This window comes from Durio zibethinus, chromosome 14 (genome assembly GCF_047325235.1).
Source record: "Durio zibethinus cultivar Kanyao isolate XHJ-2024 chromosome 14, ASM4732523v1, whole genome shotgun sequence".
Lineage (NCBI taxonomy): Eukaryota > Viridiplantae > Streptophyta > Magnoliopsida > Malvales > Malvaceae > Durio > Durio zibethinus.
This window is the reverse complement of record NC_143175.1, coordinates 2,993,747-3,007,090: the sequence shown is the minus strand read 5'-3', so window position 1 is coordinate 3,007,090 and position 13,344 is coordinate 2,993,747. Positions and strand designations below refer to the sequence as shown.

Sequence of the window (13,344 nt, the reverse complement as noted above, 5' to 3'; positions counted from 1 at the left end):
GATTTTGTGCCATTGTAGGCTTTTAAAGTTGGTGATCATGTTGATGTTAAACTTATTAAGGTAAGAATCTTAGTTTTGTCTTGTCATTAAGCTTATATTCCATCATAAACTAAATATGGCAAATGTAATCCCAACAAATTGATTTATCCTTGCAGTTTTGTGCTGGGTTCCTGCTATTCTTCACTTTGTGTCAAAAACTTGATATTCTATGCATTTTGGTGCTGGCTTTCTAATATGCTATATGCTTTACTCTAAACTAAGGTTCTTTTGATTCTGATGTTTTAGCCATTATTTATTGCCATGTTCGCGCAATACTCATCCCATCTATTGGCTTGAGCTACATAGTAGTACTATGTATGTTAAATAAATGATCAATTAGTTGTAAAAGTGGCTTCAAATTTTTTATCCTTCTGTTAATCTGGTAATTCCATCAAAGAGCTAGATTGTGACAGAATTCTTATTCGTCTTCGTTCTCTGCTCTTTTTCCTTTCTTCATTGAAAATTTGTCCATTAACTGTGTCATCTAATCCAGGTTCATGATAAGGGACAACTTCACCTTAGCCGCCGTGCACTTCTTCCTGTTCCTGAAACAAATCCAGAGGAATCCAGTTCTAAGCAGCTTACTGGCAGCCCAGCTGAAGTTATTGCTGATTCCGGTAAAACATCGGACAAAAACAAAAGTACACCAAAAAAATCTGTGAATGTCGCCAAAGCAGAAGCTTTAGCTGAAGAGAAGATTGAACAACCCAAAGATAAAAGTAGTGACACCAAACTTGCAAGCTTGCTCCAAAGTGATTCTTCAGAGAACACTCTACTGCCACAAAAGAAGGTTTTCAAGAGAATAAGGAAGAGCAGCAGTAAAGTTGTCACTGGCGTCTTTGGCAAAGAGGGAGGGTAACCAATAATTTAATGGAGGTATAATTGTGCTTATAATATGCCGACAATATTTTTTTTTGGTCTCCAATGATGCAATGACCGTTGTGAGGAAGGTGACAGAATAACTTCCTCACTTAGAAGACACAGAGGTATGGCAACCTACTTTATTCTGTTCTCTCTCTCTCTCTCACTAAACATGCATTTTTAAAGCGGATATCGCTATAAAAAACCACTAGAAAAGCATCTTTCCAATCTTGCTAGTTGCATGTAGTTTGTAAAAGCTCTGTTCCTTTATCCGTGGTTTGCTATGGACTTATAGTTGCTAATTGGGTAAGTTTTTAAATTGCCTATGATGAGGTAGCTTACAAATTGAGCATGTGACATTAAGTATTACTGGAAAAGAAGGAAAAGGCAACGAACATTTCCATGGGTACAATGCCTGCGTTGTCTCAAACAGATGAAACGGTTCTAGAACCTCAGTACTAGTAAATTCATTGAATGGAATGGCTACCGGATGCCCGTCATCCAAGTAGGTTTAAATGGCATGCAGCTAAGCTCTGTTGTGTACCTCTTGTGAATTGGTTAATATTTGATTCCTTGACAGGCACATTCATCCTAACATAACCGGAAGCCTGCACTTGGTCTGTTAAAAATGATTGCAGAGGCGGCCGAACCTAATGATGTTGCTTCCACATAACATGTTTATCTAAGGCAAAGGCAGATAAACTTAACACAGCTCAAGTTTGGTGCAGTGAAAACCATTCTGCTAGATGCTTAGAAAGTTTTGATGTAAAGATTTTATGCTCTACCCCTGCTTTTTTTTTTTTTGTTTGCTTCCCATTTTTGTGTGCATAACTTCTTGAATTCTTTCAGCAATGGCCCTTGTATATTTTTTATTGCACCATTGTTTTATAGGTCATAGTTCTTCCGTTTGAAGTCAATTTTTTAAGGTATATTTATTTAGTTTATCTTGTTTTTTACTTTAACTACAAGTGCGTTTGGTAGCATAGGAAGTACAGACTGCATCCCTATTTTTCATTAATCCGTACTACCATATAGCTCTAGCAATAATATTTCTTCTTTTTTTTTAAAATTTATTAGATAAAAACAACAAAGTTTCAGTCATCTGGATCTGTAAATTAGAAAGTAAATTTTGAATTATTTTAAAATAATTACAAAGACAAAAAACTTTTAGTAGTAAATGGTTCATAATTTAAATAATAATAGTTTAGTTTGATTTGTCAGTAATATAGTTTAACAAGTTTCCCTAATAAAAATAATATTCTTATTATTTTTATTTAATTTTCATGTAGAATTAATTGATTTCTCATGTCTTTAGGAACTAGAAACTCAGAATTACTTTATTTTTCATAATAATGTATATGAGCTTATATTAATATTAATTTTATGAATATCTACATTTTATATTGTTTATTTATGGATATAACATCTAAATGTTTCAATTAAAACATACTGTATTAAAAAAAATTTCATTCACCATTATTATTATTATTATTATTATTATTTTGTTTTTGCAGATTACAAAGCCCAACTTTTTTTTTTTTGGGTGCAGCCCAACTATGTTTTCTACCTATATAAAACCCTCCTCCCTCACTCTTTGCTCTTCTTTCCCGCCACTTTGTCTTTCGTTGTTTCTTATTTTCTTTTCACTCAGATAAGCAAAAGTTTCTTGAAAGATGTTGTGGGTTGATAAATACCGACCCAAAACCCTAGACCAAGCTATGGTTCATCAAGACATTGCCCTAAATCTCAAAAAACTGGTAACCCTCTTCTTCTTTTTTACTTCTTTAAAAGTTTCCTTTTTAATATTAAGTGCCTATTTTTTTTTCCTTTCTTCTTTTTAATTGTTCTAATTTGATGGGTTTTTTTTTTCTTGAATTAAACAGGTTGCAGAGCAAGATTGCCCACATTTACTTTTCTATGGGCCATCTGGGTCTGGCAAGAAAACCCTAATCATGGCTCTTCTTAGACAGATCTTTGGTCCCAGTGCTGAAAAGGTCTAATTTTCTCTCTCTCTTTTTGGCAATTTTTTCATTTTTTTTAACCCTTAGACTCGATTCAGGAATTTTGTTTTTACAAATGGTTTGTTAAGAAGGGAAAGTTTTAATCACTATGATAAATTTGGTTTTTTTTTAATTTCCTTACTTATTTAATTTTGGGACCTTTAATTGTTGTGGATTTGGTACCAAAAAAAAAAAAGAAAAATGGAAAATTGAGCTTGTATTTCCTTATATCTTCTTGACTTTTGAGTTGGGTTTTTTTTTTCATAGAGTTAAGGAGGAAGTTCACTGAGTTGTTTTTTGTTATTTAACTTAGAAAAATCATTTTGTTTATTTGATTGCAGGTGAAAGTGGAGAATAGGAATTGGAAAATTGATGTAAGTTTCAAAGGATTATGTAATTTTCATATCAAAATTTTGAGATATAATGCCATGTAATATTCTGCTCTATGCACTTTCCATGGATAAAATTTTCAATTAAGCTTTCATTGTAAAAATAAGAATTTCGAATGATGACTTGCATATAAGAGCACTGAATTTGACTTTTTCATGTCCGTGATCTATCAAAGTTATGTGGAAGCATTCTTTTGTCCTCAATGTTTAAGAGATCTTTATAATTGATTTTACATGTAAAATTATTAACTTTGTATGCTATAATGGAGCTTATTGTTTTATTGAGCATATATGATTCATTATTGGTTGAATTGTTGCCCTTTTTTTCCCTCTCTGCTCTTTAACTAAACTGTCCTCTTATTGTAATTTTATTTCAGGCTGGAAATAGAAGCATTGATCTGGAGTTGACCACATTATCAAGCACCAACCATGTGGAGTTGAGTCCAAGCGATGTAGGCTTTCAGGACAGATATATAGTTCAAGAGATAATTAAAGAAATGGCTAAAAATAGGCCAATTGACACCAAAGGGAAAAAAGGATATAAAGGTAATTCTGATAATTCTTTCTTTCCAACATAACAAATTCTAGTTAGGAGCATGACTCTCTTTTACAATTCAATTATAAAACATGTCTTCCAAATGGCATTGCATTTGTATCTTGAGTGTTTAGTTTTCTGGATTTGACATTCATTGGCCTTGTCCTTTATGTTTATAATTTCTATTCGTTATTCTTCTTGATGCTTATTTCAAGTTGGTAAATTTCTATATCTGTTTGAAATTTGGATAATTGCATATGAGTTAACTGTTTTATTCACATGATCTCCTATGAGTGTCAGTGCTAGTACTCAATGAAGTTGACAAGCTTTCGAGAGAAGCCCAGCATTCTCTCCGTAGAACAATGGAGAAGTATAGTGCTTCTTGCCGGCTAATTTTGTGCTGTAATAGTTCTTCAAAAGTCACTGAGGCAATTCGGTCTCGTTGTCTGAATATCCGAATAAATGCACCTTCAGAAGAACAGGTTGGGAAAGTTCAATATTTTCGATTAATTAACATTCGAAAGAATACATGGATAAATACCTAGAAACATTCCTTCAACTCTTTGTCCACCAACCCTTGTAATGGACTGTCACCAAAAAGAGCTATGATGTTTATATGAATATTATTTTCCAAGGAGAAATCTTTATTCTCTCCCTGTCTGGCTGGTTGTTGGTGAATTGACTTTATTTCTGTAAAATTCTCCATGCCAGATCATTAAGGTGTTGGAGTTCATTGGAAAGAAAGAAGGGCTGCAACTTCCATCTGGTTTTGCAGCCCGCATTGCAGAAAAGTCAAACCGGAGTTTAAGGAGAGCTATTTTGTCATTTGAGACTTGCCGTGTTCAACAGTTAAGCTTAGTGTTATTTTATAGATAAATCCTTCTGTCATGCAAATCAATGCACTAAACTTCCTTACATCTGTCTTTTTGTACCATATTCCTTAATATAGGTACCCTTTTACAAGCAAACAAGCAATTCCGCCAATGGATTGGGAGGAATATATATCTGAAATAGCAACTGACATAATGAAAGAGCAGAGCCCTAAAAGGTTTCGGCTGCAGCATCTTAAACTATCTTATTTTTCTATTAGTAAAATTGCTGCAACAATTACATCATTCTTTTCAATACCCATCTGGTAATGAGTTAGTTAATTATTTAATGTGTGTTAGCCACTGCCAAAGTTATTGTGGGGAAGATGTATAGGGTAGTATGACTGGAAAGTGAATTGGGACATAAAATGTTTTTTATAGTATCTATTTAGGTATCCAGCTTCATGCTCTCTTATTAAACCTTTTCTGTGTTCTTTAGGCTGTTTCAGGTTAGAGGGAAGGTGTATGAATTGCTTGTTAATTGTATCCCTCCCGAGATTGTCTTGAAGGTAAATACAGCCCAATGCCATGTTGTAGTCTGGTACCTTTCTCCAATTAAAGTATATTTCCTTGCTGTCTCAGAGGCTCCTTCATGAATTATTAAAGAAATTGGATGCAGAGCTAAAGCATGAGGTGTGCCATTGGGCTGCATATTATGTAAGTTCAATAATCTGTCCTATCTTGTATGACCAGGCAGTCTGTTTTAACTCCCTAGCCATCATTAGATTTATTTTTTCATTTGGTTAAATTATGACTGATTATCATGTGCTTCATGGAAAATAATCATTAGCATATTGATCTTAATTCTCAGCTCAATTCTTTGGTCTTAAAACCTAGCCAATCTTCTCACAAATCCTTCAGCTGCTTCCCTCTATTTTGCAAACCTCCAAATTAAATAATGAAGGAAAAAGAAGGATGTCATAGATTGATCAAACATCTGTACTATTATTTAATTAAATTTTTTTAACAAATTGGGTAGAACTTTAAAGAATCATCTAATTTACTTGCATGACGCATAGTCCACCAAAAGTTCTTATTTCTCACTGGTGCAAATTGAAATGGATTATGCTTTTGGTGGAAGAAATTCTCAAATTCTTCGAGCAAAGGGAGTTTGATGTAAAATGGATGCTTAGTTTTAAGTTGAAGGCATCATGTCTATCAATAGCGGATCACAACCAAGCCATGAGCTGATTGGTAGAAATTTTCAATTAATTATCAAATGAGTGATAATTCTACAGTTTTGTGGTAAATTTCAGCATATGCTGGTGGTGAGGTTAAGGTAAGATGTTTTTAGGGTGATCAGATCTGATTTATGTCTGTGGAATGCTGAAAGTCATAGGCATCACCTTGCTTAATATAAAAAAAATAATGCTGAATTTAGCTCTAGCTCTATTTTATTTGTACTAATATCTTGACTATTCAATTTCGTAAAATTTCACAGGAGCATAGGATGCGTCTTGGACAGAAAGCCATCTTTCATATTGAAGGTACAGAATATCTTCGTTTTGGGATTGACTCAGCACTTAATTGTCTTTTGGAATTGAGAAAAATTTTTGTGAGTCAGAGGAAACATTCCTCCATTTTCCTGCAAATGAATATCTTAGTGGACTGTGATCATTTAACTGAGGGTGGGTATAAAATGAGATTCGGATGGGGCTAGTATACTCTTATTTACTAAAGGTTTACCTCGATCAATGACAGATTTGGTCATGGCCAAGACAAAAAAACCCTTTGAAGGTTTCTTGGGCTAGTGGTCATCTATTAATCCTGAGCTGTTGAAATCAATTTTGACATTCTTTCAATGATATGTGACCTATATTTATATTCTAATGTCAATATTTGTTGACAGAGTTGGCTGCTAAAATATTTCACTTGCATGACATTATGCTTCTCTCCTTTCTAAGGCATTGCTTGACAATGTGCTTTGCAGTGTAGATTTTGCTAGTCAATTTCATTCATTGTTGTTTTTCTGATTAATTTTGTAGCTTTTGTTGCCAAGTTCATGAGCATTTACAAAGCTTTCCTGATTGCCACATTTGGCTGAAGAATAAAACCAGCATCGTCGCCTTTTACTCGTTTAGCGATGCAAGAAGGCGTCATTTCCCAGAATCCGATTATAAGTTACCGGCTCCTCTGTTAGTCGGCTTGTTATTTTGTTCATAAAATATGTATGGCCTGTTAGCTTCTTGCAATGACTAATGAGCAGGATTTTAAGTTGTACTTTTAGTTGTCTTCTCTACTAGCAATTGCATATGGCCTTCACTCTTTAGTGACCTTTTTTCAGTTATATTTTTTCTTCTCCATGGACGTAATTTACAGCAAATGAAACTGATCACTGCTGACTATAATAATTTAGAGGAGTAAGGACTAACATGCAAAATCAATGAAATTTCAAATAAGAGTAATATACAATATATAATTCATAATAGGGGACATGGAATACTTCAAGTTTATTTGATTCATTGCTTGGATTACAATAATAGAAAATATTTCATTATTATGTAAAGAAAAAAACAAAATACCTAATAATTTTCTTAATTCATAGCTAATAAAATTATTAATATTTTTTATTCACATGAATGTTTGGATTGAGAAAAAAATTTTAAGTAAAAGATTTTTTTAAAAATAATATTTAACAATTTTAAATTTTAAATCAATATTTGTAATTTTTTTCTTTTATATTTGGATCGAGACTTTTTTAAACTAAAAAAATAAAGAAAGATCTCTTTTGCAGTAAAATTATTAAGTTCTACTACCTCTATCGTTGTATATAATTTATATTTTACTAACAAAACGTTAAATTTTAGTTAATTGAAAATATTTAACCATTATTTTAATATCAATTTTCTATGTAATTGAAGATGTTTAATTATTAATTTGGCATCAATAAAAATTTCAATAATTAATTATTTGTTTGAAAAAGTAGCATTTTCTATTGTTGTGATCTATATGTTATATTGGTCAAAACTTTATATGCATGAAGATTGAAGAGTATGAAAACGTTGTTACATTTAAAAGTTGATTTATTAAAAAAATTAATCTTACTAAAAGCTCTTATAAAAATGTAATAAGCTGATATAACCTTGACCTCTTGTTTTCAATAAAAATTTTAAATATTTATGAAATATTTCTTACAACATTATTCACAAAAATAGTTTAATGAGTTTTAACATTTTACGTACATCTTTAATCCTAAAAATTGGAATTAAGACTTTTAAATCAAATTCTCAAATTTTACAATAAAAAACTAATGATTTTAAAAGTTAATTTCATTAATAATTAAATAATGTTTTCTATAACAAAAATTATTTTTAACATTAATGTTTATAATTAATATAAAACTAATGATTATTTATATTTAAAAATAAAGGGTATTAAGGTAATTTAGATAAAAGCAGGTTTCAATTTTTATATTATTTATATTTATATTTTTTCATGGTCGAATCCTTTCTCCTTTGAAGAAACTCTCCTTCAGGTAATTGGAATTCACGATTTCGATCATTAATTTTTGTCGGAATTTCTTACTTTTTCTTTTTTTTTTTTTATTATTGTTTTGTTCGATTGCTTTCTTGTTTTCATCTCGAGTTTGCTGTTTGGTTACTAAGAAAACGTAGGAAAACCAGAAAGAAGAGGGGAAAAATGTCGGTCACGGCAGGTGTTAGTGATACTGTAATAGCAATTAGGGATAAACTTAGAGGCAAAATTGGACAAACGAAAGTTAAAAGATATTGGCCTGGGAAAGCTCCTGAATGGGCTGATGATGCCGATGAAGATGGCGATATTAGGATGGGTAGGGCTGTTGCTTTAGAAAAAGCTTTTCCTAGTCATGACGATTCGGGTATTGTTACAAAAGACGATCCTAGGTTACGTCGTTTGGCTGAGAGTAGGATTGATAATAGGGATGAAATTAGGGCTGCTCATAGACGTATTAGGCAAGCGGAGATTGTGTCGACGGAAGAGGAGGAAAATAGGAGGAATGAAGGGGTGGAGGCTGAGGAAGAAGATGAGGATGCGCTGGACGAGAGGAGGAGAAGGATTAGGGAGAAGATGCTTCAGATGAAACAAGAGGAAACGCCATTGTTGGAGGAGGAGGAGGAAGAGGAAGCGGAGGAAGAAGAGGAGGAAGAGTCGGAGTATGAAACCGATTCAGAAGAGGAGCATATGGGGATTCCAATGATGAAGGCGGTTTATGTGCCCAAGTCAGAGAGAGAGACGATAGCTGAGCGTAAACGGCTGGAGGCTGAAGAACGGGCTATTAAGGAAGCAGAGAAGAGGAAGTTGGAACATAGGAAGATTGAGACAAGGCAAATAGTGGTTGAGAAGATTAGGGAGGATACAGAAATTCAGAAGAATATGGAGGCAGAGGCAAATGTAGTTGATGTGGATACTGATGATGAGGTTAACGAGGCAGAGGAGTATGAAGCTTGGAAGGCAAGAGAGATTGCTAGGATTAAGAGAGATAGAGAAGAAAGGGAAGCAATGATAAAGGAGAGGGAGGAGATTGAGAAGGTTAGGAATATGACAGAGGAAGAGAGGCGGGAATGGGAGAGGAAGAATCCGAAACCTGCTCCACCACCTAAACAAAAGTGGAAGTTTATGCAGAAATATTACCACAAGGGTGCTTTCTACCAGACGGAAGTTGATGATCCTGCTGCAACCGCTGGAGCGGACAGTATTTTTCAACGTGATTTCTCTGCCCCGACAGGTGACGACAATATGGACAAGACAATATTGCCTAAGGTCATGCAGGTCAAGCATTTTGGTCGTAGTGGCAGAACCAAATGGACACATCTCGTCAATGAGGATACAACTGATTGGAACAATCCGTACGTTCTCTAAGTTTTTTTTCTCTGAAATTATATACTAACTCTTGGCTTCTAACTTTGCACAAGAAGTCACTGTTCTGTACTTCCTTTTTAGTCATTTTTATCTTTGGTGTCATATAATTTGTTGAATTTTCCATAAGCATTTTATATCAACTAAAGAACACGCTTACTGTGAACAATATCGATAAATATAATGTATTACTTGAAGGATAAAATGTTAACTTTTAGTAACTAAAGCTTGTTTCTACTGAGGCAAAGCTAAGAAACTGGTTGTATTTGATGATTTTTGTATTCTAATTTTCATGTTTTATCTGAGATGTTCTGGATTTATTAGGTGACAATTTCCTAGAAGCATATTATTGGCTTCTTTCTACTTGCAATTTCAATATTGTATCCATCTCTTACAGAGTATTAATCTACTTCTGTTGGATTTCTTCATGCTCCATATTGATGGACACTTCTTGCCTTAAATGGCACCATTTTGTACAATGCTAGTGAACATGCATGGATTAAATTACCTTAGTTTCTGTCCTGATCATCTGAACTGAAATTCAGCACGCCATAAGTGGAATAGTATAATTAGTAAAAAAAAAAAGAAAAATGTAGGAGGCAGGTAGTAGATAGATAATGAATGTGCTTCTTATCAATTAATTCTTTTATGTGAAGAACAAAATCTCTAAAAGGGCCCCTAAATTTTAATTTCATTGGATGTGTTGGATTTGAACCCTAAAGATATGATCTTCGAACATTTGCTATGGCTGATATTGCTCTTTGCATAACCACAATAGTCCTGACAAACCTTGACTTTAATTGTTTGGCTTTTATGCAGATGGACATACAATGATCCTCTTCGGGCAAAATACAATGCAAAAATGGCAGCCGTGAATGCACCTATAGTAAAACCAAAAGGAAGCAAGAAGTTGAAGGATTGGGAATTGAAATGATAACTAGTTTCTATCCATCATTTGATTGGAGAGAATTTTTTTTGCAATGGCTGGCATGTTTCTTTTATGTTTTGCTTCCTAGCACCTGGGAAACCGGATGTTTGATGAAGTAAAATTGTAAAATTAGTTTCCTCGTGTTAGACTGGTAGTGGTATACTGCCATGAATATTATTAGCAGTAAAATATGCATGATTCAAATATTATGCTATCTTTTTCGTTTAGTGTAAAAGAAAATTGTTGGCAAGAACAGGGGAATTCCATCCAAATTTAATGAAAACTTTTGCCAAAATAGAATGGGCACAAAGTAGGGTTGTCAATTTTACCCGCAACCTAATTTTTTATTTTTATATAAATGGAGACGAAGATAGATATTATATCATGAATATGAAAATAAATATAAATATAATTTTAAAATTTTATTGAACATGAGAATAAAGATGTGTATACTTTTAAATTTTTATACAGGGATAGAGATAGGGGAGGGTAATGTAGTATTCATGGTAACTTACATTATATTTATATGTATTTAGTAAATAGGTTTTTTTATTAAATAATCTAAATTATTATTTTAAATTAATTAAAATTAATATATTTATTTATTGAAAAAATATATATTAATATATATTTATAAAAACATTATATAAATAAATAAGATAAAAATAAAAAAATAAATTTTTATTTTTATGTTTTAAAAAAATTATAAGTATAAAGATTATTCATTAATGTAAAAGATAAATTTAAAATTTTAATTAGATATAAATATAAAAATAAATATAATATAAAAATTCGACTATAAAGATAGAAAATACTCTACCCGAACCCCATTGACATCCTTAGCACAAAGATGTGTGTAGAATTAAATTACCCAAACAAAAAAGAAAACCTAAAGATCGAAATTGAAGACGTTGGATTCCTTCTAATAAGTGGAGAGAAGCAAGATGAAATCATTAAAAAGCTTTTCTTTCAAGTATTGTATCCCCCAAGATGTTGATTAAAAAACAACCCAATCTTTCATGTATAATGGTTAGACATTAAAATTCCAAGGATTAATGAGATTGAAAGACAAGGACCTACTTTGTGGGATTGGGGAGGAGTTGTTTATCATATTCTGTCTGGACTTAACCTTTGAATGTACCAATTATCAATTTGCTCATGTTAGCACACAATTTGGCTATGGTGGAGCATGAGGGGGACAATCCATTGGTTTTTCTTCAAGGAATAATTGATGGGTTATGACTATTAGGCTGGATTTCAGATGTAATAGACTTACCCGAAGCCCAGATATTTGATAAGCTTAAAGCTTATTAAGAATTGAATTGATGTCACATTGTTTGCCAGCTTTTCTTTTCTCTCCCATCCCATGGCAGAAGAATTTCCTGTAGAAGTCAATTCTACACAGCCTCCTCCAGTAACTCCCTCTTTTCTCTCTTGTAATTTTGAGATTTGATTGAAAGTTTGAATTCATGGGGTTAATTCATTTTCACCAGATTTTCTGTTGCTCAAAATTTTGGAAGCAGTGAAATTGATTGGATTGTTTATTCATAAAAAGCTTATTTTTGAATGTGTAGTTTTTGGAGGTTGTATGCAAAAGTTCCGGTAAGAAAAGCCGGTTTGGGGCCGGAACTAAGGCTGGATTTGCAGTCTCATTGATAAATAGAAAGTTGGGTATTGGAGCTCCGCTTTCTTTGCATATAGAAGCAGTCAAAGAAGGGGAGGAACCCATTAGTTTTGGACCTGATGCTGTTCTTGTGGGTTATGGCAATGGTTGGCTGTTGCAAACAGTTACTGAAGTGGATTTTCCTGGTAACTGAGTATTATTAGTTCCAATATTTGTGGTTTTGAATGTTGTAAATTGTGTAGGTTCTGATTTTTTACACTGTTGTGTGTTTCGGTTTAGGTACCAGAAAAGAGGAAGGTGTCGAAGGGATTTCAACACAGATCCCTAATGTAAAGGTAATGAACTTCCTCTAGTATTTCCATTCAATATTGTAAGTAAGAGGTTTTCACTTTTCATTGGAATTAAAATAATTATTGGAAATCCGGAGATTGGTTCTTGCAATCATCTTTTTAAAAGATGACACTCGACAGATTTGAAATTCATATCTCAATACCTGCAGCCTTTTCCTCTAACCCAAGCAGCAGACTCCTTTGAAAAAAAAAAAAAATCGAACTATTGGTGGAAAGTTTTGGTTATGCTTTCATGAGAAAGAACAAATGAATTATTTTCAAGTCATAACCCTAAAAGACATGAAGAGTAAACCTTCTTTAGGTCCCTTTGAGACAGTTAAGAATTACATGTCTCCGGTTATCTTTACTCCTTCAGTTGCATTCCATCAGCTATAAGACTAGTTCTAAATCATCGTAGTAGTTAATACATGGAGGAGGTGCTTGTAAAATGTAGATGCCAAATGGAAAGCCTCCCATGATTTGATGACTACAGTTGCTCCTCCCTCATGATGTATTTGCATCAAACTAATGGCTAACTGTTATTGCTAAAATTTGGGATCATGATTACTGTAGCTTTTTTAAAAGTTTAATTAAGTAGTCTTGTTCATCGTCTATGTTGATATGTTCATCTTTGATGCTTTATCTTTTTCATGCCTTGAAAGGTTTTATATATACTTGGCTGATGCATTTTTTTTTTTAATCTTTGTTTACAATTGGACAGAACTTTGATGGCTTTCATCATCCTACCAAGGGGGCTTCAAAACCAGGGATCAGTTATCTTTACATTGCAAAAATTGCATTTGCTTTTATTTTGATGTTTGTGTTGGCTGCCATTTTCATGTTGGCTCTTGATAGTCTTCCTACACTCATTTTGTTTATCAACTCGTCCATGTAATTCTGTTTCAACTCAAAAATATACAAGTTTTTGGCCGAA

The 13,344-nt window shown here is 33.0% G+C and overlaps 3 protein-coding genes and 1 pseudogene across 4 annotated transcripts in view; all 4 read left to right on the top strand.

Moving 5' to 3' along the window:
* LOC111294582 (polyribonucleotide nucleotidyltransferase 1, chloroplastic-like) overlaps nt 1-1,620 on the top strand; it is a 31,055-nt pseudogene extending 29,435 nt beyond the window's left edge. The window contains exons 22-24 of the transcript XR_016327382.1: nt 19-60; nt 533-1,025; nt 1,481-1,620. The product of XR_016327382.1 is annotated as a polyribonucleotide nucleotidyltransferase 1, chloroplastic-like (transcript). The remainder of the gene's footprint in view (nt 1-18; nt 61-532; nt 1,026-1,480) is intronic.
* LOC111293993 (replication factor C subunit 3) lies at nt 1,532-6,980 on the top strand. The gene is made up of 12 exons (XM_022887095.2): nt 1,532-1,665; nt 2,552-2,657; nt 2,784-2,894; nt 3,242-3,274; nt 3,667-3,835; nt 4,125-4,306; nt 4,536-4,672; nt 4,774-4,872; nt 5,133-5,202; nt 5,276-5,350; nt 6,135-6,180; nt 6,679-6,980. Exons 2-12 carry the CDS (start codon nt 2,574-2,576, stop codon nt 6,735-6,737), a joined length of 1,065 nt encoding a protein of 354 aa, XP_022742830.2. The 5' UTR covers nt 1,532-1,665; nt 2,552-2,573; the 3' UTR covers nt 6,738-6,980.
* A 1,148-nt stretch (nt 6,981-8,128) lies between these two features.
* On the top strand, nt 8,129-10,663 carry LOC111293734 (uncharacterized). The gene is made up of 2 exons (XM_089743172.1): nt 8,129-9,519; nt 10,349-10,663. Exons 1-2 carry the CDS (start codon nt 8,333-8,335, stop codon nt 10,461-10,463), a joined length of 1,302 nt encoding a protein of 433 aa, XP_089599298.1. The 5' UTR covers nt 8,129-8,332; the 3' UTR covers nt 10,464-10,663.
* Nucleotides 10,664-11,311: 648 nt separating this feature from the next.
* Nucleotides 11,312-13,343, top strand: LOC111294669 (uncharacterized). Its single transcript, XM_022888079.2, has 4 exons — nt 11,312-11,871; nt 12,032-12,266; nt 12,361-12,416; nt 13,132-13,343. Exons 1-4 carry the CDS (start codon nt 11,824-11,826, stop codon nt 13,303-13,305), a joined length of 513 nt encoding a protein of 170 aa, XP_022743814.2. The 5' UTR covers nt 11,312-11,823; the 3' UTR covers nt 13,306-13,343.
* Nucleotide 13,344: the final 1 nt, after the last annotated feature.